This window comes from Pseudorasbora parva, chromosome 8, assembly GCF_024679245.1.
Source record: "Pseudorasbora parva isolate DD20220531a chromosome 8, ASM2467924v1, whole genome shotgun sequence".
NCBI lineage: Eukaryota > Metazoa > Chordata > Actinopteri > Cypriniformes > Gobionidae > Pseudorasbora > Pseudorasbora parva.
The window spans coordinates 11,990,147-12,016,983 of record NC_090179.1 but is presented as its reverse complement, the minus strand read 5'-3'; the positions used below and the strand labels follow the sequence as shown (position 1 = coordinate 12,016,983).

At 40.5% G+C, this 26,837-nt stretch overlaps 2 protein-coding genes across 2 annotated transcripts in view; both read right to left on the bottom strand.

Annotated features, from left to right (window-relative positions):
* The window catches only part of lipt2 (lipoyl(octanoyl) transferase 2), a 571,631-nt gene that overhangs the window by 499,186 nt on the left and 45,608 nt on the right, over window positions 1-26,837 (bottom strand). The gene's annotated exons all lie outside the window — the stretch shown is intronic.
* Window positions 8,248-9,165, bottom strand: LOC137084143 (olfactory receptor 51I2-like). The gene has a single exon (XM_067450114.1). It carries the CDS (start codon window positions 9,163-9,165, stop codon window positions 8,248-8,250), a length of 918 nt encoding a protein of 305 aa, XP_067306215.1.

Below are 26,837 nucleotides of genomic sequence, written 5' to 3'. Positions count from 1 at the left end.
TCTTAGAGCCAGCTCGATAAGTCCATTAAGTGATGTCGGAAGGTCCAAGGCGTAAATCTCCCTCTGGACGCGGTCAGCCAACCCATGCAGGAAAACGTCCCACTGCGCCTCCTCGTTCCATTGACACTCTGCTGCTAATGTTCTGAACTCAATGGAAAAGTCAGAAACTGATCTCTCTCCCTGACGAAGATCCACAAGTATTCTGGCCGCCTCTCTCCCGGCGACAGCCCGATCAAATACTCGTTTCATCTCAGCGGAGAGTGTCTGGAACGAGGCGCAGCACGGATCTTGGTTCTCCCACACCGCCGTTCCCCATAACGCCGCTCTCCCAGTCAACAGCGTCAGGACAAATGCCACCTTGGCTCGTTCACTGTTGAAGGTCCTGGGTTGAAGAGAAAAATGCATGGAACACCGTGTTAGAAATGCTCTGCAGTAACTGGGTTCACCTGAATATGCCTCAGGAACTGGTAGACGTGGCTCGGACTGGGAAGGGTTCTCTGGTGGTGTGGGGGGAACGGCCGGTGTGGGCGGCGCAGTGGGAGCTCGCAGAAGTTGAAATTGCTGGGTGAGCTCGGACACCTGCGCCACCAGGGCCTGGACTGCGCGACCCGTGTCATTAAGATTCTTCTCCTGGGAATCCATACGACGAATACTGCAGTTAACAAAGTCCTCAAGCGCTGTAGATGGATTACTCGCTGCTTCCATAGCTGGGTCAGATCGTTCTGTCATGACTGAATACAGGAAGCAAATGCAAGTAAGCTCATTTATTGTCAACAGTAAAAAGAAGAACAGACACAGATGACGTCAGGTGGCGCAGGGACTAAGACGGTCAACACACAGAACAGATGAGAATGGTGAGTCGTTGTGATCAGGTGCAGGTGCAGGTGCAGTTGGAATCCAGAAAGAGCATAATCCACTGGAACACCGAGCAGGAACAAGAAGCACGAGACTGGAACGCCAAACAGGACCGGGAGACACACAGCACAGAAGACATCAACAACGATCTGACAATGGAGATGAGAAACGGATGAGTATATGTAGGTGAGAGTGATTAGCTGCAGCTGGTGCTGTAATAACGATCAGCTGAGCCTCTGATCAAACAATGAGTATCAGCCACGCCCACTCACACACACAAAACACAGACATGAGACAAGCAGGAAACAATGCATTCATAAACCGTGACAGCAAGTGCAGTTTTAAAGCAAGTGAAGACCCTTAATTTCTAGCTGAAGAGTACTCTCATCAATGTTAGGCATGAGCTCTTTAGCTTTTGCAATGAAGTTTGAGTCATGGTTTATTGAGAATGGATCGCGAGTAAACTGCATAACCTCCATAGGGAGACTAAAGCCCTGAAATCTGTCACTGAAGTTTTCGGTCAGCTTTGGCATGACTTGTGCTCCTGGTGTACTGCTCAAAAATGTATGAAGGTGTGTAAAGTGCATCAACTTGTTTGTGGCTAGGTCAGACACAAATACATTCAGCTTTACTTTGAAAGCACACAATCTCTCAACCAAATCCGCAATACATTTCTCTCACCCCTGTAACTCTGAATTTAGTGAGTTTAGATGTCCAAATATGTCACAGAGGAAATTAACTTGTGTCATGAACTGTGTATCAAGCATGTGCTCCAAGAAATGAGCCGCTCGTTTGTGTTTACATGTGCGAAAGAAAGAAATAATCTCACTGCGGAGATCACAAAAACGATCCAAAACTTTTCCTTTACTGAGCCACCTGACATCGCAATGAAAAGTCAGCGTGCTCAGCAGAAGTCTCTTCAAGCAACAGACGGAAAAAACGGTGCTGAAGGCTTGAAGTTGAGCGGATAAAGTTGACAATGCCTGTGACCTTGTCCATGGTGTTTTTTAATTCACCGCTGAGCTTCGCGCACAAGACAGACTCGTGAATAATGCAGTGTAAAAACTGCATTTGAGGTGCCACAGCTGACAGTCTGGCTGCTAGTCCTTGCACTCTTCCGAGCATAGCTGGTGCTCCATCCGTTACCAGCAAGCAAACCTTTTGTAAATACAGTTTATGCTTACTGAAAAACCCGACTACATTTTGAAACAGCACTTCACCTGTTGTATGTCCCTCCAGTGGAATGAGTCCCAGAAGCTCCTCACGAAAGCGAACTCCATCGTAAAATCTTACATAAACACACATCTGGGAAACGTCAGTTGTATCTGTCGATTCGTCAATAGCAATTGACATCAGCTCCGTTTTGTGGATGTTTTCCAGTAGTTTATCAAATACATCCTTTGCTAGTAGATCCACTCGACGCAGAGCTGAGGTGTCTGACAGTGGTACTTTTTTAACAGATGAGGACACATGGTCTTTCATTTTTTGGTCAACAATCATTTCGTCAACAACCGCCAGCATGCAGTCTTTAATAGTCTCTGCCTCTGTGAAGGGCCTCTTTTTTTCTTGTGAGTATCCATGCCACTCGTAGAGAGGCAATGAAAGCTCTCTTTTGTTCGGTACAAAACCCGCCAATTGCACGCTGACTTTGCTCAAAAGAAGTTACCAGTCTGTCTATTCTACGTTGTCTCTCCACTGAGCCCTCTTGGTACTGCGCAGAAAAAGACAAATGTTTTGTAGTAAAATGTCTCTTCACATTATATTCTTTGGCCACAGCCACGGATTCGTTGCACAGTAAACACACAGGTCTTTCGGTCCCTCGCTTGCTTGCCGTAGTTGGCACAGTAAATAAGTACTTCTCCGCCCATTAACTCTGAAACTTACGATTTTCTCTGTCAACTTTGCGCTTTGGCTTGGACAACGCCATGTTAGATGCATTAGGTGTTATAGGCAGCGTGAGAACATCGAATCAGCGAGAATGAGTGTTTGTCACCATGGAGACGATCCGCTCTGCTCTAGAATCTTTCCTCTTGTCTGTGCGCCAGATTTAGCAAATTCGTAGATTTTTTTAAATTTATTTTTTATTAAATCTGCCGCGGGCCAGAATAAATTTCAATCGGGCCAAATTTGCCCCCGGGCCGCTATTTGAATAGGTCTGTGCTATAAGAACATTAGCATTATGATAAAACACAGTTCTTATTAAACACATTTTTCTTGCACATTAAACGAGCAACAGTGCTCATTTCAAGGTGCATCCACAAGGTATGTAATGTGTGTTTTAAGCTATAGAAAAAAGTTGCCTGATGTTCATTGATAATTCATATGTGTTTAAAATTCATTATTTTCTTGTTTTGTTTTTTGTTTAGAAATGCTTAAAAAGTCTTAGAAACGTTGTATGCTTTCTTCTTCAGGTCAATGAAAGAGCAAAATGGAAAATGGGACATCTTTATATTTCATGTTGTTTGAACATAAGATATGTTTTCTTCAGTTTAGGATTTATTCTGTACTCTTCTATAATATATTTAATGTAATTATTATGCTTACAATATTTCTGAAAAGAACTTTACACAATCCCAATACATTATCTTTCAAAAAGCTACAGTTAATGCTGCGATTGATTCTAAGCGCTATGGGGAACCAACACCAACAGACTGGAAGTGCCTGGACTCCTAAAGTTTGTGTAGTGTGTGTGCACAAACACAAGGGGTGCTTTAGACATAAACTTCAGATGCAAGGGTTTTTTAGTGCATGCCAGAAAGCCCGCTAGAAGAGAATTACAGTAGTCCAATCTGGAGAGAATAAGAGCTTGGACCAGGAGTTTTGTGGCCTGCTCTGATAGGAAGGGTCTAATCTTCCTAATGTTGTATAACAAATCTGCAGGACTGAGCTGTAGCAATAATGTGGTCAGTGGAGTTTAACTGGTCATCAATCACAACTCCAAGGTTACTGGCTGTCCTGGACGGAGTTATGGTTGATGAACCTAGCTGAGTGGAAATTTTTTGATGAAGTGCTGGATTAGTTGAGACCACAAGCAGTTCTGTTTTTGCAAGATTGAGTTGAAGGTGATGCTCCTTCATCCAGCAAAGAAATGTCTGTCAGGCAGGCAGCGAAACGAACACCAACTGTATGACCATGGGGTTGAAATAAGAAGTAGACTTGAGTGTCATCAGCATAGCTGTAATAGGAAAAGCTATGTTTTTGAATAACAGATCCTAATGATGACATTTAAATGGATAAGAGAAGCGGTCCAGCAACTGAGCCCTGGGGAACCCCAGTAGCAAGCTGTTGTGAATTAGACACTTCACCTCTCCGTGACACCCTAAAAGATCTACATGAGAAGTGAGACTTGAACCACTGGAGAGCAGTTCCTGAGATGCCAGTCTTTTTGAGAGTTGACAGGAGGATCTGGTGGTTAACTGTGTTAAAAGAAGCATACAGATCCAGCGAGATAAGTACTGTGGATTTGGAAGCTGATTTTGCCAGTCTCAGTGCTTCAGTAACCAATTGCAGGGCAATCTCAGTTGAGTGGACACTTTTGAACCTGACAAGGTGAAGCTCACAAATTAACAGCTACTGTATGTCCACCAGCACTGGCTAGTGCAGTGGATATAAACCTAAAGAGCACAAACTAAAAATGTCTCATGCTCCGTCAAAGTGAATGGCTGCATGGTCGTCAATATAACTTTTGGAAGATAGTCAGGGTGAGGGTGCAGAATAGCCTTAACCAGCCCAGGCGCAAAGTCTCTTTAGTTATGTGATAGCCATAAGGAAAACCATCTTTAGAGTCAGAAGCTTGAACAGCACTGATTGGTTGCGGTTTAAATGGTTGTTGACTAGTCCCTCAAGGACTACGGTTAAATCCCATGAGGGAACTTTGATTCTGACAGGAGGCCTCCGTCACCTAGCTCCACGAATGAACGCTTGGCTGAAGAGTTGTACTTGTGCTTAGGCTGTGGACACTTAAAGTTCTATGCTCAGTACTGACACCTAGTTTTTTCTTAGTGGTTCATTATATACATTTTGTATAATGGTAAATTACATTACTTGTTTGAAAATAACACAATGATTTAAAGACTCCCTGTGGTGAAAATTAAGGTTTGCATTTTATTTATATGTCTGTGTGGTGTTTTTAATATGCTTTTTGACAAACCATATGCAAATTTTTAAGTCAACACCATTGCTAACTATTTTCTCCTTAAAAGTTCAGTGAACCAAAGACCGCCTCAAAAATGTGATTTGATATCGCCGGTGATTCTGACGTCACAAACTACCTTCCCAGATAACAAAACAACACAGAATCATGACATCTCCCCGTTCAGTTTTGTTTCCATAACTCTGAGCCATTTGTTTCACTTCCTGTTTGTGTCTGGATTGTATCTGCGCATCACTTCACTGGAATTCCCATTCCCTTGCCAGCAAGGCCTGCCATCAATCATCTCCTAGCCACGATTCTGATGATCCTTCTCGACTATTTTCTATCCGATTCCCGATTGGGAGAGGTTTGTCGCCTCTCGTTTCCCCCTGTACACTGCACAAACACTTCACAACAAACGACGCACGATAAACCTGAAAATTGGCGCGACCCAAAAAAGAGTCGCACAGGTCAGAATTCGGCTCGAAATCGGAAGAAAGTGTTAAAAGGAAATCCTGGATGGGGGTTCGCTTCTCGTGTAGAGTTGTCATACAACTAATTTGGAGAAAGGGTGTTACGAGGTTTAGTGTTTCAAGTTGCCTCGAGCCCGGCAGTCCTTTGAAGACTAGTTAGGATAGTTTCAACAAGCAGGTATATCAGAGATGTAAAGCCAATGAAAATCCTGGTGAGTACTCCATTTTCTCCCTGTTCATTGTCTAAATTGTTTATAAAGAGAGCATGTTTTGTGTGTTGGTATTGTTACTTATACGAAACTCGCTTTACACAATCATGTGTTAGGGACAACAGCAGGTTCTAGATAATTAGTGTATCGGGTTGAAATCGCTGTTGTAGACCCAGGATTCTTCATGCGGCCACATGCCCGCTTGAACGGGAAGGGTCCAGCTGCGGCTTGGACATTCCCGTTATGAAACAAGAACGCCTATTGGGCTTTCCTGGTAGCGTCTCATCGACCAATCGCAATGAGTTTCTCAAGGCACATGGGTATGATGTCATATGCATGATTCCCCCCCCCCCCAAACCAGTTCAATGGAAATGCCCTGCAACCGATTCTAAACATTTCATTTGGCCATGTCAAATCCCTGTCTGATCCCTAAACCTACCCATCACAAGAAACATTCTGCGTTTTTACATTTTCAAAAAAACATAATTTAGTATGTTTATGAATCCATTTACATTGTGGACACACAAACACACAGAGAGACACACACACAAACACACATAATGATTAGTTTCAGCGTAGACATACACGCGGAATCACATGCAGGGATGATGGACCGTTGGATGATGGACAGATTCATGCGGAATCACACACAGAGAGCTCAAAATGCGCACAGATAACACGCTACTTGGCTTTAGAAAGTGGCGTGTATGTTTGTGCAAAGTCATGATGTCATTTTGCAAGATGCTAGATCTTATTTTGAAACAGAAGTAGTTAATGTTGAACATATTAATCCGGATGTTGACAGCTAGCAGTTCAGCAGAAGAGGCGAAAAAGAAGAAGGAGGCGTTCCAGTCTGTGAAAATGGTAACCCTCACCAGCACGATAACGCCCATTTGTGGCCGCAGTTGGATGATATTGGCTCAAACAGGCTCGCACTTGCCAAGATGCCGAAGCCAGTCTTCACCACCACCCACAAGACTTCTTCATCCTCCCCTGGCTTCCCACCTATCGGGAAATGGACCGTAGTAGGGATGGGCATTTTTGTAAATTTTTTTATTTCGATCATCGATAGGTCTCACAAACGAGTAATCGATTAACCGTGGGCGGGGCTTGTGTGGGGGGCGGAGCGTCTCCGTCATGGAGATATGAAACTATTTTAAGACTGTTAGGAAAATGTATGCTGGCAAAAACATGAGATGTCCATGCAAATATGAACATATGACTATAAAAAATAACTGCTGAGCAATATCTTCAAAAATTGTATCAGTATTTGATGCTGGTGAGCCTTCTTGACGAGTGTGGAGCTGTTGATTGTAAGGTCATTGGATATGAGTTATTTGGTTTTCTTAGTGTTGAGCAGCAAGTTGTTATCAGTGCACCATGGAACCAGGTGGTCAAAATGGGCTTTTCATCCACAGTCTGTTTTCTTGTTAGTTTACATTGTCTCATGGATCCAGACAAGATTCAGGCTGTGGTGGATTATCCAACCCCAGTCTCCCACAAGGCCCTGCAGAGGTTTCTGGGCTTTGCCCATTTTCACCTGCATTTTATTTGCAATTACAGCCAGCTAGCCCTCCCTCTGACTGCCTTGAAAACAACATTCACGTTTAAAGCAGACATATTGGATCACTCATATTTTGTGCTTGTCTTTTGTCAGAATCTTTTGGTGCTCAAGATTGCTGTTTCAGTCTGTTCAGTTTTGTTTCCAGTTCTCTGAGCCATTTGTTATACTTCCTGTTCATGTCTGCATTATCTCTGCATCACTTCACCGGATCTATCAGCAGATCCACTGTGAAGTTGCAGTCTCCTGGCTGGCAAGGCCTGCCATTCACCATCTTCTACCCATGATTCTGACCCTCTTGCTTGACTATTTCTGTTAATAAAAAAACTGACTTCTCTGCATTTTCCACTAGATCCTGAGATATTTTCTGACACTAATCATATTAATTACCATTATGTGTCCTACGTTGTAAAAAGCAATACCTTTGTGCTGCGTTTACAACAGTAACTTGAGTAAAAGTTCACCGAGTTGGCCTCTGAGCTGGTGTGAGTATGGATCTAGTTTTACTAAATGAAGCTAGGGGTTGTTTTTTTTTTGTTATATTCAAGGTATTTTAAGGTATGACGATTTTTTTTTTAAATAATTAATTTAGGTGATCAAGGATGAGTTTTAAGGGACAATATTATTGAATACAGGGGGACATACAAAATTAGGTTAATTAAAAAAAAAAAAAAAAAAAAAAAAAAAAAAAAAACAGAACTTAACTTAAATTAATTTGATCTAAACCAAATAAATTGTTGACCCAATAAACTGATTTATTTAAAATCAACTAAATAAAATTGTGTGTAAAAAATGTATTCAATTAAATTTAATTAAAAGGTAATGGTTTTGTTTATTTGCATCAAGGTTGAAAAGGACTTTCATTATATAAAACCATAAAGATTATATTAAACATAAATCATTTTACCTTGATGGAGAAATCAGGTTATAACTACTGACAGTTAAAAGTCTCTGTGTATTATTCTGTGTAACATTTATTACATCAGAAAAAAATAAAATTTAAAATTTAAAAACATTCTACCTGGAAGGTTTTATAAGACAAATAATTTTTTTGCGAATATCCGGCAAGTTCAAAGCATAAACAAGAGGGTTCAGAATGGGAGGTATTATAAGAAACTCCAGTGAAAGAAAAACTGACAGCCATGTAGGAAGTTGTAAAGTCACAACTCGACTCAAAGTGACATCAGAAATAGCTGCAATTGAGTAATTCAAAAGGACCACTATGTGTGGAATACAAGTTTGATAAGCCTTGCCCTTAAACTTTGATGAGCTTCTTCGACAAATGATAAGAATTTTTACATACGAATATGATATTATACTTAAAGGGATGACAGTAGTTGAGAATAATATAAACAAGCCAATAATATTATTAACCACTGTGGTTTCGCAAGAAAGCTTGACTACTTCATAGTTGTGACAGTACACCTTAAATAATTTGTTACCACACATTCTCAGTTTTGTAGTTAAAAGGCAGCAAATAACAATTAAAAGCATTTGATAAGCCATGTTTATACTTAACATAACAGACAAAAACCTTGGTGTAATTATATTGTGGTATTGTAAAGGTTTACATATTGCAGCAAATCTGTCAAGTGCCATTACCATTAATATTGTATATTCATTTGCGGCATACGTGAAAATTACAACAGACTGTACGACACATCCTTCAAGTGAGATTGAGTTTGTATCAGAAAGCAAGTCTGTCAGTACTCTTGGGAAAAAGCCGGCTGTTCCAAACACAGAGTTAATAGACAAACATGAAATCAGAATGTACATGGGCTGGTGTAAAGTCCTTTCCAGAAATATTGCAAGCATAATAATGACATTAAATAATATGATAGCAGAGTACAGAATAAATCCTAAACTGAAGAAAACATATCTTATGTTCCCAATATTTTCAAACAACATGAAGTAAAAATATGTCCCATTTTCCATGAGTTCCTTCATTGACCTGAAGAAGAAATTACACAAAGTTTCTAAGACTTTGTAAACATAACAAAACAGCAGTCTGCATTAATATCTTCAGAACAATAATGTTAAATTTGTTAACATAAGTTAATGTATTAGTTATAACAATGAGCAATTTACAGCATTTCTAAATATCCTAATGCATTTCTATAAATAGCATTATTTAATGAATTATGAAAACATGAATTATCAATGAACAATAGTATATTTATAAGTTAACAATAACTTAGATTAATATTTGCTGTAAACATTTTGTATACATACATCATCATGTTCATACAGTTTAACATACATGAGATATCAAATAAACAACTTTAAAATTAATTCTGAACATCAGGCACATTTGTATAGAATTTAAAACACACATTACATAAATACCTTTTGTGATACACTTTGATATGAGCACTGTTACTAGTTTAATGTGCAAGAAAATTTTGTTTTAAGAAGAACTGTGTCACCATAACGCTGGTGTTCTTATAGCATCTAATACATCATCTCAGGAGGCATCTTTTTTACATAAATAACACAAACCCCTTTTAACCCTTTGTCTTTTTCATTTCATTTTAGTTTTTTTTAAATTATTATTATTATTATTATTATTGTATTGTGTCAATGCCAAGGAATAAACTTTAGCAGAAGTGTGTATTTTTAATATTTGACCCTCATGTTTAAGGGCAAATATGTTCCCACTGAAACACATTAAAACTGCTATTCTAAATATAATTTCACCATAAAATGACATTTTAATTTTTGTTGGCAACGCTTAAAAATCAAAGTTTAATAGTGTGCATTATTTTTAATAATTAAACTAAAGTCAGTTATTCTGCTTATTGTTGTGTTCTTCTGAGCATATTGGCCAGTAGGTGGCAGTAGAGGTTTGAGTTAGAGATGTTGAAGAAGAGAAGAAGAAGCCAGAGTAAAACCACCTGCTATTGCATGCGCTGTACGGCAATACTACCTGCTGTGGTTAAAATAAAGTGTTCTAGATTTTCAAATGCCACCTCATTACTTCGTATCAAAGATACAACAAATTGGTGACGAGGTATTTTTGTTTGAGGATGGCAGCTGTTTCTACGTTTCCCATGCCATTTTTGCCATGTCCTGGAGAACCAGCTATTCCTTTCGACACGTGGTTCCGAATGTTTCAGAATTTTTTTCTTGTTATTGGTGCTTCTGGAGATGAATGGACGGTCGAGCGCAAGAAAACACTGCTTTTACATTGTCTGGGGACTGAAGGCCAGAGCTTGTTTTATACTTTACCGAATCAGGGTGATTCCATGGAAGGTGCAATTACGGCCTTGAATACACACTTTGCTCCTCGGCGAAACATAGTGGCTGAGTGCCATGCTTTCAGGAAACGTTATTCAGGCACCAGGAGAAACCATAATTAAGTAGGTAGCTGCTCTACGGGACTTAGCGGCTTCTTGTGATTTTGCAGCTACTGGACGAAATGTTACGTGACCAACTAGTGGAGAATGTGTCCAGTCATTGGATTCGTGAGAGATTGCTTTTGGAATCTAACTTGACTCTTGAAAAGGCCATTACTATTTCCACTCAAACGGAGGCTGCTGGTGAACAAGCCAAATTGCTAACGGGTAATCGTTCAGTACCTGTGCAAGTGACACATGCAAACCCTTCGCCTGCAGCAACACATCACCGCCGTAGACCGACTCCAAAGCCACCGTCTACAGTGTGTTCTTCAAAGCCTTTATCTGATGCACCTGTTCCATCATCCCGTGAATGTTATCGTCTGTGCCTACTGAGCTAACCGTGGATTCTGGATCATCTGTTTCTATCTTGCCGAAGATCGTGTATGAAACACACTTCATGAAAGACGCTTTGCTGCCTCCTTCGCTGAAACTTGTGATGTGCTCTTGTGCTCCGATTCCCGTACTCGGATGCTTAGTCTCTAATGATGACATCACCTGCTCTACATCGTTCTTTGTGGTTAAATCGGGTACAGCTTTGCTTGGGATGGATCTTATTAATGGATTACATCTCCGATTCGAAGGCAATTGCGCTTTGCCGGCGCGAACTTCAACTCCTGGGCTGTAATTGTCTACCATGAAGTTTCCAACTGCTTTGGGATGTGCAAATGCTTTGTGCACAAAGTAAAGATTTCTTCAGTTGTTTCTCCTGTGCGTCAGAAACTTCGTTGCTTACCCTTTTCTGTTAGAGACGCAGTCAGTCAGGAAATCCATCACCCTCCTGATTCGGGAATTATTGAGAGAGTGGACGCTTCGCTGTGAGTCTCCCCAATTGTAGTAGTAAAGAAGAAGATGGGTGCTATACAAATATGCGTGGATTTGCGAGAACCTTACAGGGCTATAGTTACGGATAACTATCCATTACCACACATTGAGGAACTATTGTCTTTCTTACGGGGAGCAACTGTATTTTCCACTATCGATTTGGGAAGTGCTTATTTTCAGTTGCTTCAGCACCCTCCACTTTTCAGTAGATGTTGGCAACAGTTTTACAAGAACTTCCGAGTGTTGCCATATACCTGGGGAATTACGAAAACTGAACATGACTACACACTCAAAGCCATTGTCCAACGCTTACAGGATGCTGGACTGAAGCTGAATCAATCAAAGTGTCAGTTCAACAAATCCACTTTGCGCTTTCTGGGTCATACGGTGAATGCGCAAGGAGTTCAGCCTGACGAGGATAATCGTCGTGGTATAATAAGTTAACGTGGTATAATAAGTTTATTCCCAATTTTGCCATGGTAGTTGAACCTCTGTGCGCTTGCATCAGACAGGGGTCAGATTTCGTCTGGTCAGAGGAGGCACAGCAATGTTTTGATGCCGTAAAAAAATTGCTTATTCATAGCCCTGCACTTGCACTGTTCTACCTGGATTTGCCTACAGTAGTATCTACAGATGCCTCTGCCTACGGCCTGGGCGCTGTTCACGCCCAAGTTCATGCGGATAACACGGAGCGCATTGTTGCTTCATTGTCACTGCGACATTGTCACTGGCTGAATGCAAGTACTCGACCATTGAAAAAGAGGCACTTGCTTGTGTTTGGGCCATTGAAAAGTGGCGAACTTACTTGTGGGGTCGTAAATTCCTTCTGCGCACAGATCACCAGGCCTTAACTGTGCTCCTTTCATCCAAAGGAACTGATCACGCCGGAGTGTGCATTGCGCTGGGCAGCTTGGCTGCTGTGCTTCAATTATGATGTTATTTACCATCCTGGAGCTCAAAATAACACAGCTGACTGTCTTTCTCGTCTGCCTTTGCCTGCTTCGGATGAAGACTGCTTGGATGCTGAACCGGAGTTTGTGCCGTTTCTGTCCTCTGATATGTCAGCTCTGTCAGCGGCTGAGTTTGCATTACTTGACTATAAAGAATGAGTAAATCAATGGTTTATTTTAATAGGAATTATACATTCTTCAACTCGCGTGAAGCAGTTATTTGTTCTTTAGTTTGTTTATAAGTAGCCTAATTATGCTATTTAATAAAGTGAATGCTTCGGTAACTTTTTTGGTTAAATTGTTATTGCATTCCCCCTTATGTTGTAAATAACAAGGTAGACAGATTGCTTTAAGTGACGGGGGAATATGTTTTGTTCTTCTGAGCATAGTTGCCAGTAGGTGGCAGTAGAGATTTGAGTTAGGGATGTTGAAGAAGAGAAGACTCAAAGCCAGAGGGAAACCACCTGCTATATCATGCGCTGTAAGGCTATACTACCTGCTGTGGTTAAAATGAAGTGTTCTTGATTTTCCTTGTATCAAGTATACAACACTTATACAGTACTATGGTCACCACACATCATAACATTGTTCAGATGATATATATATATATATATATATATATATATATATATATATATATATATATATATATATATATATATATATATACTTTTTTTTTTTTTTTTTTGGTCCTTTAAACACTCCATATGGGAGTAATTTCTTACACAGTAAAGAATCTTACTAATCCCAAACTTTTGATACTATTTCCAAAACAAACATTTTAGAGCTAATGAAGTCTTCGGCCACGGAAACACTCAATAATCAAGCTGTTATAATTTTTCTCAAAGACCAGAGCTATTAAGTTTCTACTTTAAAACTTTAAATAAATATATGTGGTCAGGGCCGTACCCACCATTGAGGTCCCCCAGGTCCGGACCTCGGTAATTCTCCGAGGTGTTTACATAATAGAAGTTGCAAAATAATAGCCTATTAAGGCAAAGGCAGCGTGTACAAACAGGTGTTCTCGCCTCACCCGGCGTATGTTTTCAATTGTTTCCAATGGATGCGCCGCACTTTTCAATAGCGCCAACAGCTGGCAGGTTTTGTCCATTTTTACACGTTGTTGAGCGTCCACAGTTAAACTTTGGGTGAACATCAATGTCCAATCACAGTGGAGGAGAGGCGGGACAAATGCCACAACCACCAACCGGCACTTCGAACAGCGACTGATGTTTGATATCAGAACACCGCGAGAGGACTTAATAATCATTGATGCAAACTAATAACGATACAGACGAAAATGAAAAGACTGCTTCAAACAAAGCTTAGCTTTGTAAAGAGAAAAGATACAGGACAAGAGAAGGAGAAGGGAAAAAAGAAAGAGAGAAGATGATGGCGATGAGACAGAAAGAGCAGGTAGCCCACTGTGCTTAGAATAGAAAAAGTATTAGCCTACTATATTTTCCTAATTGCTACACTTAATGTGATTCTTGTCTGTGAAATCCAGGCTAAAGTCTCATAATCTAATATTGAGATTAGGAGCATCAAATTTTGATTTCACTCATTGGTTATATTTTCACATTGATTTCTATCTTGGACATGATCTTACTCAGTCAACATTAAATATATCAAGGTTATATGTTCAAATGTTCTTTACATAATGTAAATCACAAAAATGTACTTTAGCTAGGTTTTCAAAGACGGAGTCACACATATGTCGTCTTTGGCTCGATTTAACAATAAAACAGATTTTCTGATTTTTCTAATTTGGAGTCTATTTTTTTTTTGTGCAACATTTAACCAGATTCTCATTTATAAAAATCTGTTGTCTTCTTAAAATAATTTATACTGCATACTGACATGGTTTTAAAGCTACAGTTAGCTGATTCTTTGATTTTCTTATGTCTTAAAATGCATATGTAAAGGAGGGAAATGTTTTTTTTTTTTTTCAAACCCTCCAAAATTCATATTTGGACCTCGGTATTTAGAAAATCCTGGGTACGGCCCTGTATGTGGTGGCAACAGACCGGATGCACCTGCATCTCAGGTCACAGCTGCGGCTCATCCGGCACCTGCTACATAAGCAGAAGAGACGTCTCCAGAAGACTCGGCTAACCTTCTTCTCTGCTATTCCCCCAGAGAGCAGCAATTACTGCTGCGGATGACGGTTAACGATGATGTGGTGCTTTATCTTAAGATGTTTGAGGCCATTGCCATCCGAGAGGCGTGGCCCAGAGACGAGTGGGCCCGGATCCTAGCGCCGCTACTGACGAGAGAAGCACAATGCGCCTATTTCGATCGAAAGATCAAAATGTTGCAACAATAAATCACTTTTAACTGCAAGTTGATAGTGTGCGGGACTTCCCTTTGTTTATAATTTGACTTTTTTTGTCCTGCTCTCCTACGAACCTATCACAGGTGTGCAACGTTTATGTGATTGCCTATTTCGCCCTGACAGCTGAAAAGAGTACTTCCGATGAAGTTTTGAAAAGGAGATGTTGGGCTGGGGAGGGTTATCACAACTCAGTGCGACACAGCTGTTCCACGAGAGGGCCTATGATATGCGTCAGGTGTCCTATTGCCTTTTGCAGAAATATACCGCTCCCGGTAAGAGCCAAACAATCAGAGCTAGGAGGAGTGTCTTAGCAGTGTCAAAAAGCTTGTGTGCATACTGATCATACCCCTCTTTCATGCACAGCGCGTAGAGGCCTGCTTGCTCTAGTAGTGACAATGAGGACAAAATCATATGTGGATACCGGAAGCTGTACGATACTTCTTCATACTTTATAGGCCGGTGACACACTGCAAATCCCGCACCTCCATTTTTATTTTGGCTCCCATACAAGTTAGAGCTTGCACACTGCCTGCCTGATACGCACATCTCAGGTGCATCTCTGTTGTGTGTCAGCCATGGGGTGGCTGCGTGGCATTTTTTTATGCCTTTGCACGCCAGGAATGTGTGTCTGACGCGGCGCTGCTGCTTCTAGTTGACGTACATAATACTATAGCCTACTGATACAGCAAAGACAATGTCGGCACTCGGCTATTTGAAAATAATAATTAGGGGTTCAAGCACGAAGTGCTTGAAAACCTATTGTATTTGTGCCGGTTTTTATTCTGCCGTAAAACGCATCGTGCAGACCAAACCATAAGGGCTAGAGACTTGAAACTTGGCCAATAGGTAGTACAAAAATCGAGGAGAGGTTATCAAATTATGAGCCAGATTGGCCCATAGGTGGCGCTATAGCGATCAATTGCGCAAAACTGCTCATAACTCCTAGACCGTTGGCCGTAGCCTCAAGTGCCTTATATCGTTGGAATCCTTGGCTCGAGACGGACCAGACGCATGCCTCGGATTGGCTCGTGACCTGGGAAAATGTCCGGCTATTTTGGCTTTTTCCAAAAACCTACTTTTGCGAACTAGTCCCTGGTTTTTGGCCAAACCGGGACCAAACCAGTGCAGGCAGATTCTCTGGAGTCTGAATGTCAATAATCATTGAAAAAAAGTGGAAATTTGGGTTCAGGGTTCCTAAGGGCCGCCAAGTTTGAGGTGGGAGGAGCCCCTTTCGACTTAATTGGCTATAGCTCGTCAACGGAACGAGATATTTTCACCAGACTCAGCACAGCTATGTAAGAGCTCATTCTGTGGTCACCTGAAAAAGGACGTGGCAACTGGCCTCTTGGTGGCGCTTTAACTGTTAGAAAGGTCAACTACATTATCCTATGCAAAATGACATTTAAATGACTAAAAAATGTCTGTTCTGCGCAGAACTTCACCAAATTAGCTGAGCATGTGCACCCTATTATTGTAAAGCAGCGTGCAAACTTTTATGGAGATCGGGCCGTCGGTAGAGGTATTAAAGTTTAAAAGGGAAAATTTTTAAATAAAAAATAAAAATCATTTCCAAGATAAATGAGCTGAAAATGCAAAAATCTACCGTGTTCCTCTCTGCCGGCCATGTCAGAACGCTTGATAAAGTTTTTGTAACCAGCAGCTCAAAAATCAGGCGCTGAGACCCTATAGTTTTTTTTTTATAAGCCTTTTTAGGCCCTTTTACGCCTCTGTTATTAGGGGTTCAAGCACGAAGTGCTTGAAAACCTATTGTATTTGTGCCGGTTTATTATTCTGCCGTAAAACGCATCGTGCAGACCAAACCATAAGGGCTAGAGACTTGAAACTTGCCCAATAGGTAGTACAAAAATCGAGGAGAGGTTATCAAATTATGAGCCAGATTGGCCCATAGGTGGCGCTATAGCAACCAAAAGCGCGAAAGGGCTCATAACTCCTAAACCGTTGCTCCTAAGGGTCAAGTGTCTTATATCATTGGAAAGCTGAGACCATAGCTGTGTCCCAAAGTGAAGTGCGCGCACTTCGAAGGCCGCATTTGAAGTGCGATTACGTCATACCTGCACTACGAAGACTGTCCCAAAGTGAAGGCTGCACCCTCTGAAGGCCGCATTTGAAGTGCGATTGCGTCACAGCGGCACTACGTAGGCTGTCCCAAAGGGATGGCTGCATCTCTGAAGGCCGCATTTGAAGTGCGATTGCGTCACAGCGGTGCGACGAAGGCTGCCGCAATTCATGAGCGACTTCAAAATGCGCCCTTCGGTTCTCAGGCAAAGGAAGGGTACAGCAGATGGGACCTTCCCATAACTTCGCACCCTTCCCTATCCCAGAATTCATAGCACACTGGTGACTACAGGATTTGACTGGTCCGCATTCCCGCGGCACTCGATCAGATTCCAGTTAAAGACGGTATAGCGGTGGGTAACTCAAGTGTAGCCTGGGTACTATTGAACACAACAGCGCAAGCGAAGTAAATAAAACGTTCAACGTTAGTGCATTCACACAGTTCCCAGTTCCCTGCCCTGAGCAAGATGAACTTTAATTTCCCCAATTTTTAAATGCTATTTATTTCTCAACCATTATCTCAAGAAGATGAATCAGTCCATTATCACCCTTTTCGCTGTTTCTTTCTTTTTTTCTTACACTTTCTTTAAATAGCCTTCAAAATATAATCTGCGGGGCGCTGCATGTATTTTCGTCCTGCTCCCGCTATTCCGCACCGCACCATTCCGCTCGCGGAAAATTCACTCGGTGCTCACCCGCTATAAATTATTTTATTCCCGACCCGACTGATCCAGCTAAATTTAGATTTTGTTTCCAGAATCTATCTTTTAAATTTCCCTTACAGAAAGAGAGACACTGGATAGGAATTGTCCGTGCAATCATTTATTTTTCTTACAGCCTGCTGTAGCCTATGTCAACACCGTAACTAAAACAAATATCACAGAAAAATAGGCTAAATCAAATGTGACATCTGTCACTCAGAATTATAAGAAAAAATACAAACAAACGAAAACTGCTGACTTAGCTGCTAAAATAAAGTTTATATATATATATATTAATGAACTGACGACGGTCAACATCGATCCTCCAAAGGCTGAATGCGTGGCCGACACAGAACAATTTAAATGGCTAGCTTATTATTTTTTATGCTAAATTAAGTTATTTGTAAATTAAATGAACTGCTGTCTATTTTTCATTTTCGTTAACTTCAAACAGGCTAAATTAAAGAGAAGTGTTTTTTCTATAGCCTAGCTATTGTTTATTTTTGGCTAATGCACGTTATAATTTGTAGCTACATTAAACACATTTATGTTTATACATATATTTTCTTGTCATGTAATTTAAAATGTGTAAATGAAAATAAATTGGTCTATTAGCCTGCGTAGGCTTTTTACAATATAGCCTATTTATAGACCAATAAAATAACTTAAGTTTAACATTAGAAACAACAATTTTTTATTATCAGCCAAACCAGAAGAAAACACTTTTCTACACTTTCATTGCGCTGAGCGGGAGAAGCTGGAGCTGGACCGGGATGGGGAATAATGCACAATAGAGACTCTGGTAAGGCCTGAGGGGGACATCATCTTCTGGGATGAGTGCATATTTCCACTGTCCGCAGCTCTGCGGGGCCGAATCGGTCGACAGCTGCATGGCATGCCATAAAAAATGCATCTGAGATGATGAGTTGAATAAAAATAAGTAGGCCTACTTAAAAAAAACAAAAAAAAAAACAAACTTGGACGTATATAGGCTAAATGTTTAAAATATATTGTAACAGTTACATTTAACATAATAAATAAACTGTTAACTAATATTTGCAATTTGACAACCGGCTACATATTTACATGCTTATGGTCCAGCCCATCGTCGCAGGCTTTGAAGCATGTCAAAACCCAATAGAAAGCTCAAAAAAAAAGTATATATATATATATATATATATATATATATATATATATATATATATATATATATATATATATATATATATATATATATAAGTAGTAGTATATGCTCCATTTGTCTTTTTAAATCTCCTCACGAACGTCCGCTGTCAGTTGTCAGAACCTGCTAGTCCATTAACGGCGCTTTGGTTCATTGTTGCCAAGTCTGGAATGGGGTTGCATTTAGGCTACTGTTGCTTTGGGGTGTTTGTAGCCTATAGTCCACAGGTTAAGTTGTCTTTACTTAAGCAATATTTCTACCGCCCGCGCCCCGCATTTTGGCCCATTCTGGCTGTGATTCCGATACTTTTGAATAACAATTGTAGGGGTTTTATTATTCAGACCTGGCAACCCTGTCCCTCGGTTCGCCCTTCGTGCACTTCGTGCACTTTGAAGGCGTGGCCTGGTCTGGCCTTCGAAGTGCATGGCCTTGGAAGTGCGCACCCTTCACTTTGGGACACAGCTCATGACGAACAAAACGTATATCTCCGAATTCATTTCCGGTATGCAAATTTTCCCGCCATTTTGAATTTTGTCGAAAATCTACTTTTGCGAACTAGTCCCTGGTTTTTTGATCAATCGGAACCAAACCAGTGCAGAAATGTTCTCTGGAGACTGAATATCAATATTCATTGAAAAAAAGTTGAAATTTCGATTCACGTTTGCTAAAGGGCGTCAAAATGGACGTTCAGGGCGGAGCCTATTTTACTAATAAGGCTATAACTCAAGAAGGAAATGAGATATCGTCACCAAACTTGGTACACATATTTATGGGCTCATTCCTTGGTCACGATAAAAAGATCGCGACGATTGGCCACATGGTGGCGCTATAACATGAAAAAAACATAAAAAGGGGTATAACCACCTGACCGTTAGTCTTATTGACTTGAACATGGGAAAGCAGTGTCTTGGTCCAAGGCCCCATGTATGTCTATGAGAACATTGGCGTATCTCAAAAAACATGGCCGCTATCGGCCAATAAAGTTTGAGCACCTATAAGACAAGGTTAACGGAGGCTGATCGGAACAAAACTTGATGGGCATGTTTGACTCATGGCCCTAGAGGTCTGTAAGAATTTTTAAAGAAATCGGCCACTAGTTGGCGCTAAAGATTTGTAGGGCTCTGTAATCACGTGGTGTGGCACCCATCCACAAAATATGCATATCAAGTGCTAGATCTCCTCATACTGAACAACTTTGCCTCTAGAACCATTGCTGTCAGTCAAATCATTTATTCAATATTTGCAATTATGTTAAAAACCTACTTTTGCAAACTAGTCCCTGGTTTTTTGCCCAATCGGAACCAAACCAGTGCCAAAATGTTCTCTGTATTCTGAATATCAATATTCATTGAGAAAAAGTTGAAATTTCAATTTACGGTTGCTAAGGGGTGGGAAAAAAATGTTGTGGGCGGAGCCTATTTTACTAAAAAGGCAATAACTCAAGAAGGAAATGAGATATCTTCACTAAACTAGGAACACATGTGTATGGGCTCAATTGTTGGTCTCGATAAAAAAATTGCGACGTTTGACCAGTTGGTGGCGCTATAATGTGAAAAAAACAACGACCGCTAGTCCGATTGACCTGAAAATTGATATGCAGTGTCTTGGCCCAAGTTACTATATAAGTCTATGAGGACATTGGTGTATCTCAAAAAACATGGCCGCCATCAGCCAATGAATTTTGAGCACCTATTAGATGGGGTTAACGGAGGTCGATCGGAACGAAACTCAGTGGAAATGTTTGACTCATGGTCCTAGAGGTCTGTAAGAATTTTGAAAGAAATCGGCCACTAGTTGGCGCTAACCCAAAAGGGAAGCTCAAAAATTCACGAAAATTGTTGGGTATATGTGGCATGACATGCTGATGAAGCATGCAACGTTTTAAAGAGATCGGACTATAGGTGGCGCTATAACTGTTAAAAAGCTTTAAAAACCATGGATTTCCAATGGTAAATTGCCTATATTGGCTGTAAATGGACTTTTCCATCTATTATTTCAGTGTTTAAAACCTTGCTAAATAAAAATTAGTGTCTTTAATGCCTATGTGCTTAAAAGGCCTTAAAGGCTTGAACCCCGCTTAAATGTTGCTTGCAGCTTTAATTATTATTGTAATTATTATTATTTATTTAAATTACAGTTATATCTGCCCCATCTCCCATGTCCCCTGCCAGATGCTCCGCACACACTACGGCTTCCTCTTCTCCCCGCCCGTTGACTCCTTGAAGTCGCTGTGGGTGTGAATTCCTCGTCGAAGCCCCTTGATCTAGTGTCAAAACTTTAGCCGTATAACATACAGATAAAATGTCATGCACTGTGCAAAAACAACTATTGAAACATACTAATTCACTGGCTTGTCTGCACTGATTTCATGGCCGAGGAAGTATAGATTCTCTTGCCTCATCCTACACTTTCCTGTGTTCAACCTCAGGTCAGCTGACTGTAGTTGTTGGTCATGCTCCACCACGTCCCTTCCTTGGCGGATAATATCATCCATGTAAATGCCCACTCCCTCCAGGCTTTCTAGGGTTTCTATCATTTTTCTTTGGAAAAATTTTCAGGAGCGCTGGAGATTCCAAAGGGAAGGCGTCTGAAACAGTATCTGGTGAAAGGAGTTATGAAGGTTGTCAGTAGTTTTGTAGCACTTGAGACCAGTCTTAAGACCATTTTTTGAAGGTCTTGGTCTTGTCTTGGTCTTGGACTTAGAGGACTCGGGATTTTATCTCAAGACCACAACAGCAAAGATAATAATCACTAAATTGCTGGTGCATTGTCTGATTTAACATCATTAATGTGATTTGATGTAAAACCTACTGTTTAAATTGCAATCAATAACATTTTTGTAATGCGTTTTATTTTGTTTACTGTGCTGCCGGGTTCAAAAGCAATGCAGCATTGTTTCAAAAATGCTCAAAATTAATAGAAATGACCAAAAAATTCTGATATGTAGTATATATATATATATATATATATATATATATATATATATATATATATATATATATATATATATATATATATATATATATATATACAGTATTGTTCAAAGTAATAGCAGTACAATGTGACTAACCAGAATCAAGGTTTTTAGTATATTTTTTATTGCTACGTAGCAAACAAGTTACCAGTAGGTTCAGTAGATTGTCAGAAAACAAACAAGACCCAGCATTCATGATATGCACGCTCTTAAGGCTGTGCAATTGGGCAATTAGTTGAAAGGGGTGTGTTCAAAAAAATAGCAGTGTCTACCTTTGACTGTACAAACTCAAAACTATTTTGTACAAACATTTTTTTTCCTGGGATTTAGCAATCCTGCGAATCACTAAACTAATATTTAGTTGTATGACCACAGTTTTTTAAAACTGCTTGACATCTGTGTGGCATGGAGTCAAACAACTTGTGGCACCTCTCAGCTGTTATTCCACTCCATGATTCTTTAACAACATTCCACAATTCATTCACATTTCTTGGTTTTGCTTCAGAAACAGCATTTTTGATATCACCCCACAAGTTCTCAATTGGATTAAGGTCTGGAGATTGGGCTGGCCACTCCATAACATTAATTTTGTTGGTTTGGAACCAAGACTTTGCCCGTTTACTAGTATGTTTTGGGTCATTGTCTTGTTGAAACAACCATTTCAAGGGCATGTCCTCTTCAGCATAGGGCAACATGACCTCTTCAAGTATTTTAACATATGCAAACTGATCCATGATCCCTGGTATGCGATAAATAGGCCCAACACCATAGTAGGAGAAACATGCCCATATCATGATGCTTGCACCTCCATGCTTCACTGTCTTCACTGTGTACTGTGGCTTGAATTCAGAGTTTGGGGGTCGTCTCACAAACTGCCTGTGGCCCTTGGACCCAAAAAGAACAATTTTACTCTCATCAGTCCACAAAAAGTTCCTCCATTTCTCTTTAGGCCAGTTGATGTGTTCTTTGGCAAATTGTAACCTCTTCTGCACATGCCTTTTTTTTAACAGAGGGACTTTGCGGGGGATTCTTGAAAATAGATTAGCTTCACACAGACGTCTTCTAACTGTCACAGTACTTACAGGTAACTCCAGACTGTCTTTGATCATCCTGGAGGTGATCATTGGCTGAGCCTTTGCCATTCTGGTTATTCTTCTATCCATTTTGACGGTTGTCTTCCGTTTTCTTCCACGTCTCTCTGGTTTTGCTCTCCATTTTAAGGCATTGGAGATCATTTTAGCTGAACAGCCTATCATTTTTTGCACCTCTTTATAGGTTTTCCCCTCTCTAATCAACTTTTTAATCAAAGTACGCTGTTCTTCTGAACAATGTCTTGAACGACCCATTTTCCTCAGCTTTCAAATGCATGTTCAACAAGTGTTGGCTTCATCCTTAAATAGGGGCCACCTGATTCACACCTGATTCTTCACAAAATTGATGACCTCAGTGATTGAATGCCACACTGCTATTTTTTTGAACACACCCCTTTCAACTAATTCAACTAATTGCCCAATTGCACAGCCTTAAGAGCGTGCATATCATGAATGCTGGGTCTCATTTTTTTTCTGAGAATCTACTGAACCTACTGGTAACTTGTTTGCCACGTAGCAATAAAAAAATATACGAAAGACCTTGATTATTCTGGTTAGTCACATTGTACTGCTATTATTTTGGACAATACTGTATATATATACTGTAACGGAAAATAATTAAGCAATATGACAAGAGCCAGATAACTGTTTTCATGAATATAAGCATGATTGCAAATTAGATTGAATCATATAAACATTAAACATATAAACACTAATTCGGCAACTTTTTGTTATTAAATGAATTAGCTGCTTTGAACAAATCGGTTGAATAAATAATTCTTTGAATGTTAAATAATGTTGATGTTTTAATGTTAAATTAATAATTAACATTATGATAGTGTAATTGTACCAATTCAGATGCAACTTCTGTGCCATTAATTTCATTATCAGTGGTTTGATTGGTAACAGTGCTATAGTGTCTTACTATTCTAATTCGATATATTAACTAAATATAAGTAATTTCTCAGATAGTAGATATGGATCTTTTAGTTTAATTGAAGGAGGTCTGGTCTGGTCTTGGTCTTGACTCGGTCTCGCCCTGCCTTGGTCTTGTCTTGGGCTCAACCCCACAAAGTCTTGGTCTTGTCTTGGTCTCGGCACACACTGGTCTTGGTCTCGACTTGGTCTTGGTTTAGGTGGTCTTGACTACAACACTAGTTGTCAGTCTTTGACTGTCTTTATCCAGTGGTATAATTTGCCAGAACCCCGTGGCTACTTCTAGTGTGGAGAACACTCTTGCTTTGTTCAGCTTTGCTGTGATCTCCTCTGCAGTGGGTAAGACAAACCTTTCTCTCTTTACAGCTTTATTTCACTTCCTGAGGTCGACACATATCTGGCACCTGTTCGGACTTTTTGGGAGCTGGCACTATTGGCGTGCACCACTCTGTGGGCTCTGTTACTTTCTCTATGATGCCCTTAGCTTCCATCCTGTCAAGTTCCTCCTTCACAGGTTTCATGAGTGGAATTGCAGCATATAATGCGGTGGGCTGTTTTCTTGTGATAATCTTCACTGGCTGTGTTTTTAGTAAACCAACCTCCATTACAGTTCTGTGCAACTCCAGAATCCTTTTCAACCAGCCCCATCTGTTCTGCTACTGGTCAGCTAAGTAGATTGCTAGCTCTCCTCTGATAAGAAACACTTTGAGTACCGGCCATTTTTTTACTCAGTGTGTGCTGTAAACTGACTGATACAGTTCAGACGGCCACCTTGGCTATTGAGTACAGTCTTAGCAGTGAGCAGCAGTTTCTCAGGCTTGAGCATATGTGACCCGTCACGAAAACCAGGGACACAAGTTGGCAGCTCTACTATTGAGCAAAATGAAAAAGAAGCGTTTTTTTTTTTTTTCAAATTATGTGATTTTCGCTTTTTTGCAGAATCTGTTAGTTGAAATCACGAAGAAGCCTCTCCGTATTTGAGATGGCATTAATTGTATATTTAAAAGCATATATTTTGAGGTTGAAATCGCCTTGTTTTGTCTGTGTGTATTTCCATACTGGCTTTTGTTATTGCCCCGCCCTCCAAGGGATGCGTGGCTAATTATTTATGCAGCGCTCTGGCCAGCTGTAGAGATGATCTAAGCGACGATGAAAGTGGCATAATAAGACTAGATAATACCCTAATCTACAACTGAGCGAAGATGAAGAAGAGGAAGAATGTATCAGACTGGCGTCAGACGAGTTGGAACGTAAGAAATCAGAGGCTATATCAATAGTAACATTTGACAGGGATAAAGACAGAGAAATGGGTCAAATCTGTAACCGTGGCTAAAGTGTAGGGGTAAGGCGCATGTCATCTAGTTTTGATGCAACTCGATCAGAGGTTCGAATCTGCCTTGTGCCACACTCTCTCTACTCCCTTTTCCCATCACATATCAGATCAGAAAGGCATTTATTTTCAAAAATAATTGAGAAAATATTAGAAAAGTGGAAATAAAGCATCCAACATGTGTTTATTAATAAGTGTTTCTCGGTTAGAGTGTGTGGCAAAAGGCAGATTCGAACCACTGATCGATTTGCGTCAAAACGTAATGACATGCGCCTTACCCCTACACTATAGCCACGGTTACGGACTTTACCCATTTCTCTGTCATTATCCCCTTCAAACAGATGCACAGTACATCCACTAAGAAGACCCCGGCAAACAGAAAGTGTGCCCGAATTACTTATTTCATTGGAGGCAACAAGATTTGCAAGAATACTTTTCTGTTTCTTATGGGGTGTTCCATTAACACCAAAGTTTGTCGTTTTGTGTTCATTCTAAGAACACACACACGTTATCTCATGTTTAGACCTTCCCATACCTACCTATTGTTCTTAATTGTCGTTTTAATTGTAATTGTTAGCATCGTATCACTTGCCAAAAAAAAAACATTACTATAATGGGCTTTTAGATGGTAATGTTAGCATCTTTATTATTAGTAGTATGCGGTCTGATTTTTCCCGTTGCGTCTGTCGTTACTAGCAACCATGCAGCTTTACAGGGGGTATGGCTTATCTAAATGCCATGTGTTACTTTCTAGCTTCCCTGAGTATGGCACTCCACTGATTCTGCTTGGTGACTTCAACATCCATCTTGATAAACACCTAGCTGCAGACTTCAGCACTCTACTGACTTCATTTGACCTTAAGTTAGTATCTACTACAGCTACTCACAGATCAGGTAACCAATTAGACCTTGTCTACACACGCAACTGCTCCACGGACAACACTTTAGTTACTCCATTACACACCTCAGACCACTTTCTCATCACTCTTAACCTCATACTGACTCCTGATACAACACGTACTCCTACACAGATTACCTTTCGGCGTAATCTACGCTCACTCTCTCCCTCTCGCCTATCCACTATGGTTTCATCTTCACTCCCTCCACCTGCTCAGTTCTCAGCACTGGACACTAACAGTGCTACCGACACTCTTTGCTCCACTCTAACATCCTCCTTAGACAGTTTTTGCCCCCTTTCATCCAGACCAGCCCGCCCCACCCCATCTGCCCCCTGGCTGTCTGAAGTTCTCCGTGAACATCGCTCTGGACTCAGGGCGGCAGAGAGGAAATGGCAGAAATCTAAAAACAATACTGACCTTGCCTTTTATCAGTCTCTTCTCTCTTCTTTCTCTACAAATGTCTCCACTGCTAAAACAACATACTACCACAACAAAATCAACAATTGCTCTGACTCTCGCCAACTCTTTAAAACATTCTCCTCTCTCCTTTTTCCACCTCCTCCCCCTCCTTCAACAACTCTTACAGCTGATGATTTTGCATCATTTTTCACAAACAAAACAGCTCTCATTAGCAAACAGTTCTCCTCATCACAAACTGACACGCACATCTCAACAACTAACATGAACACGCTTCCATCCTTCTCTCCACTCTCCGAGGCAGATATTTCTAAACTCATCCTTTCCAATCACCCTACTACCTGTCCACTTGATCCTATACCCACTCACCTCCTTCAGGCTATTTCTTCTTCAATCACTCCTGCACTCACTCACATTGTCAACACTTCTCTTCACACGGGAACCTTTCCCACAGCATTTAAGCAGGCTTGGGTAACCCCACTGCTTAAGAAACCC

Coding starts and splice junctions, on each gene's coding strand:
- LOC137084143 (XM_067450114.1), bottom strand. CDS start 9,165: ATGGAAAATGGGACATATTTTTACTTCATGTTGTTTGAAAATATTGGG.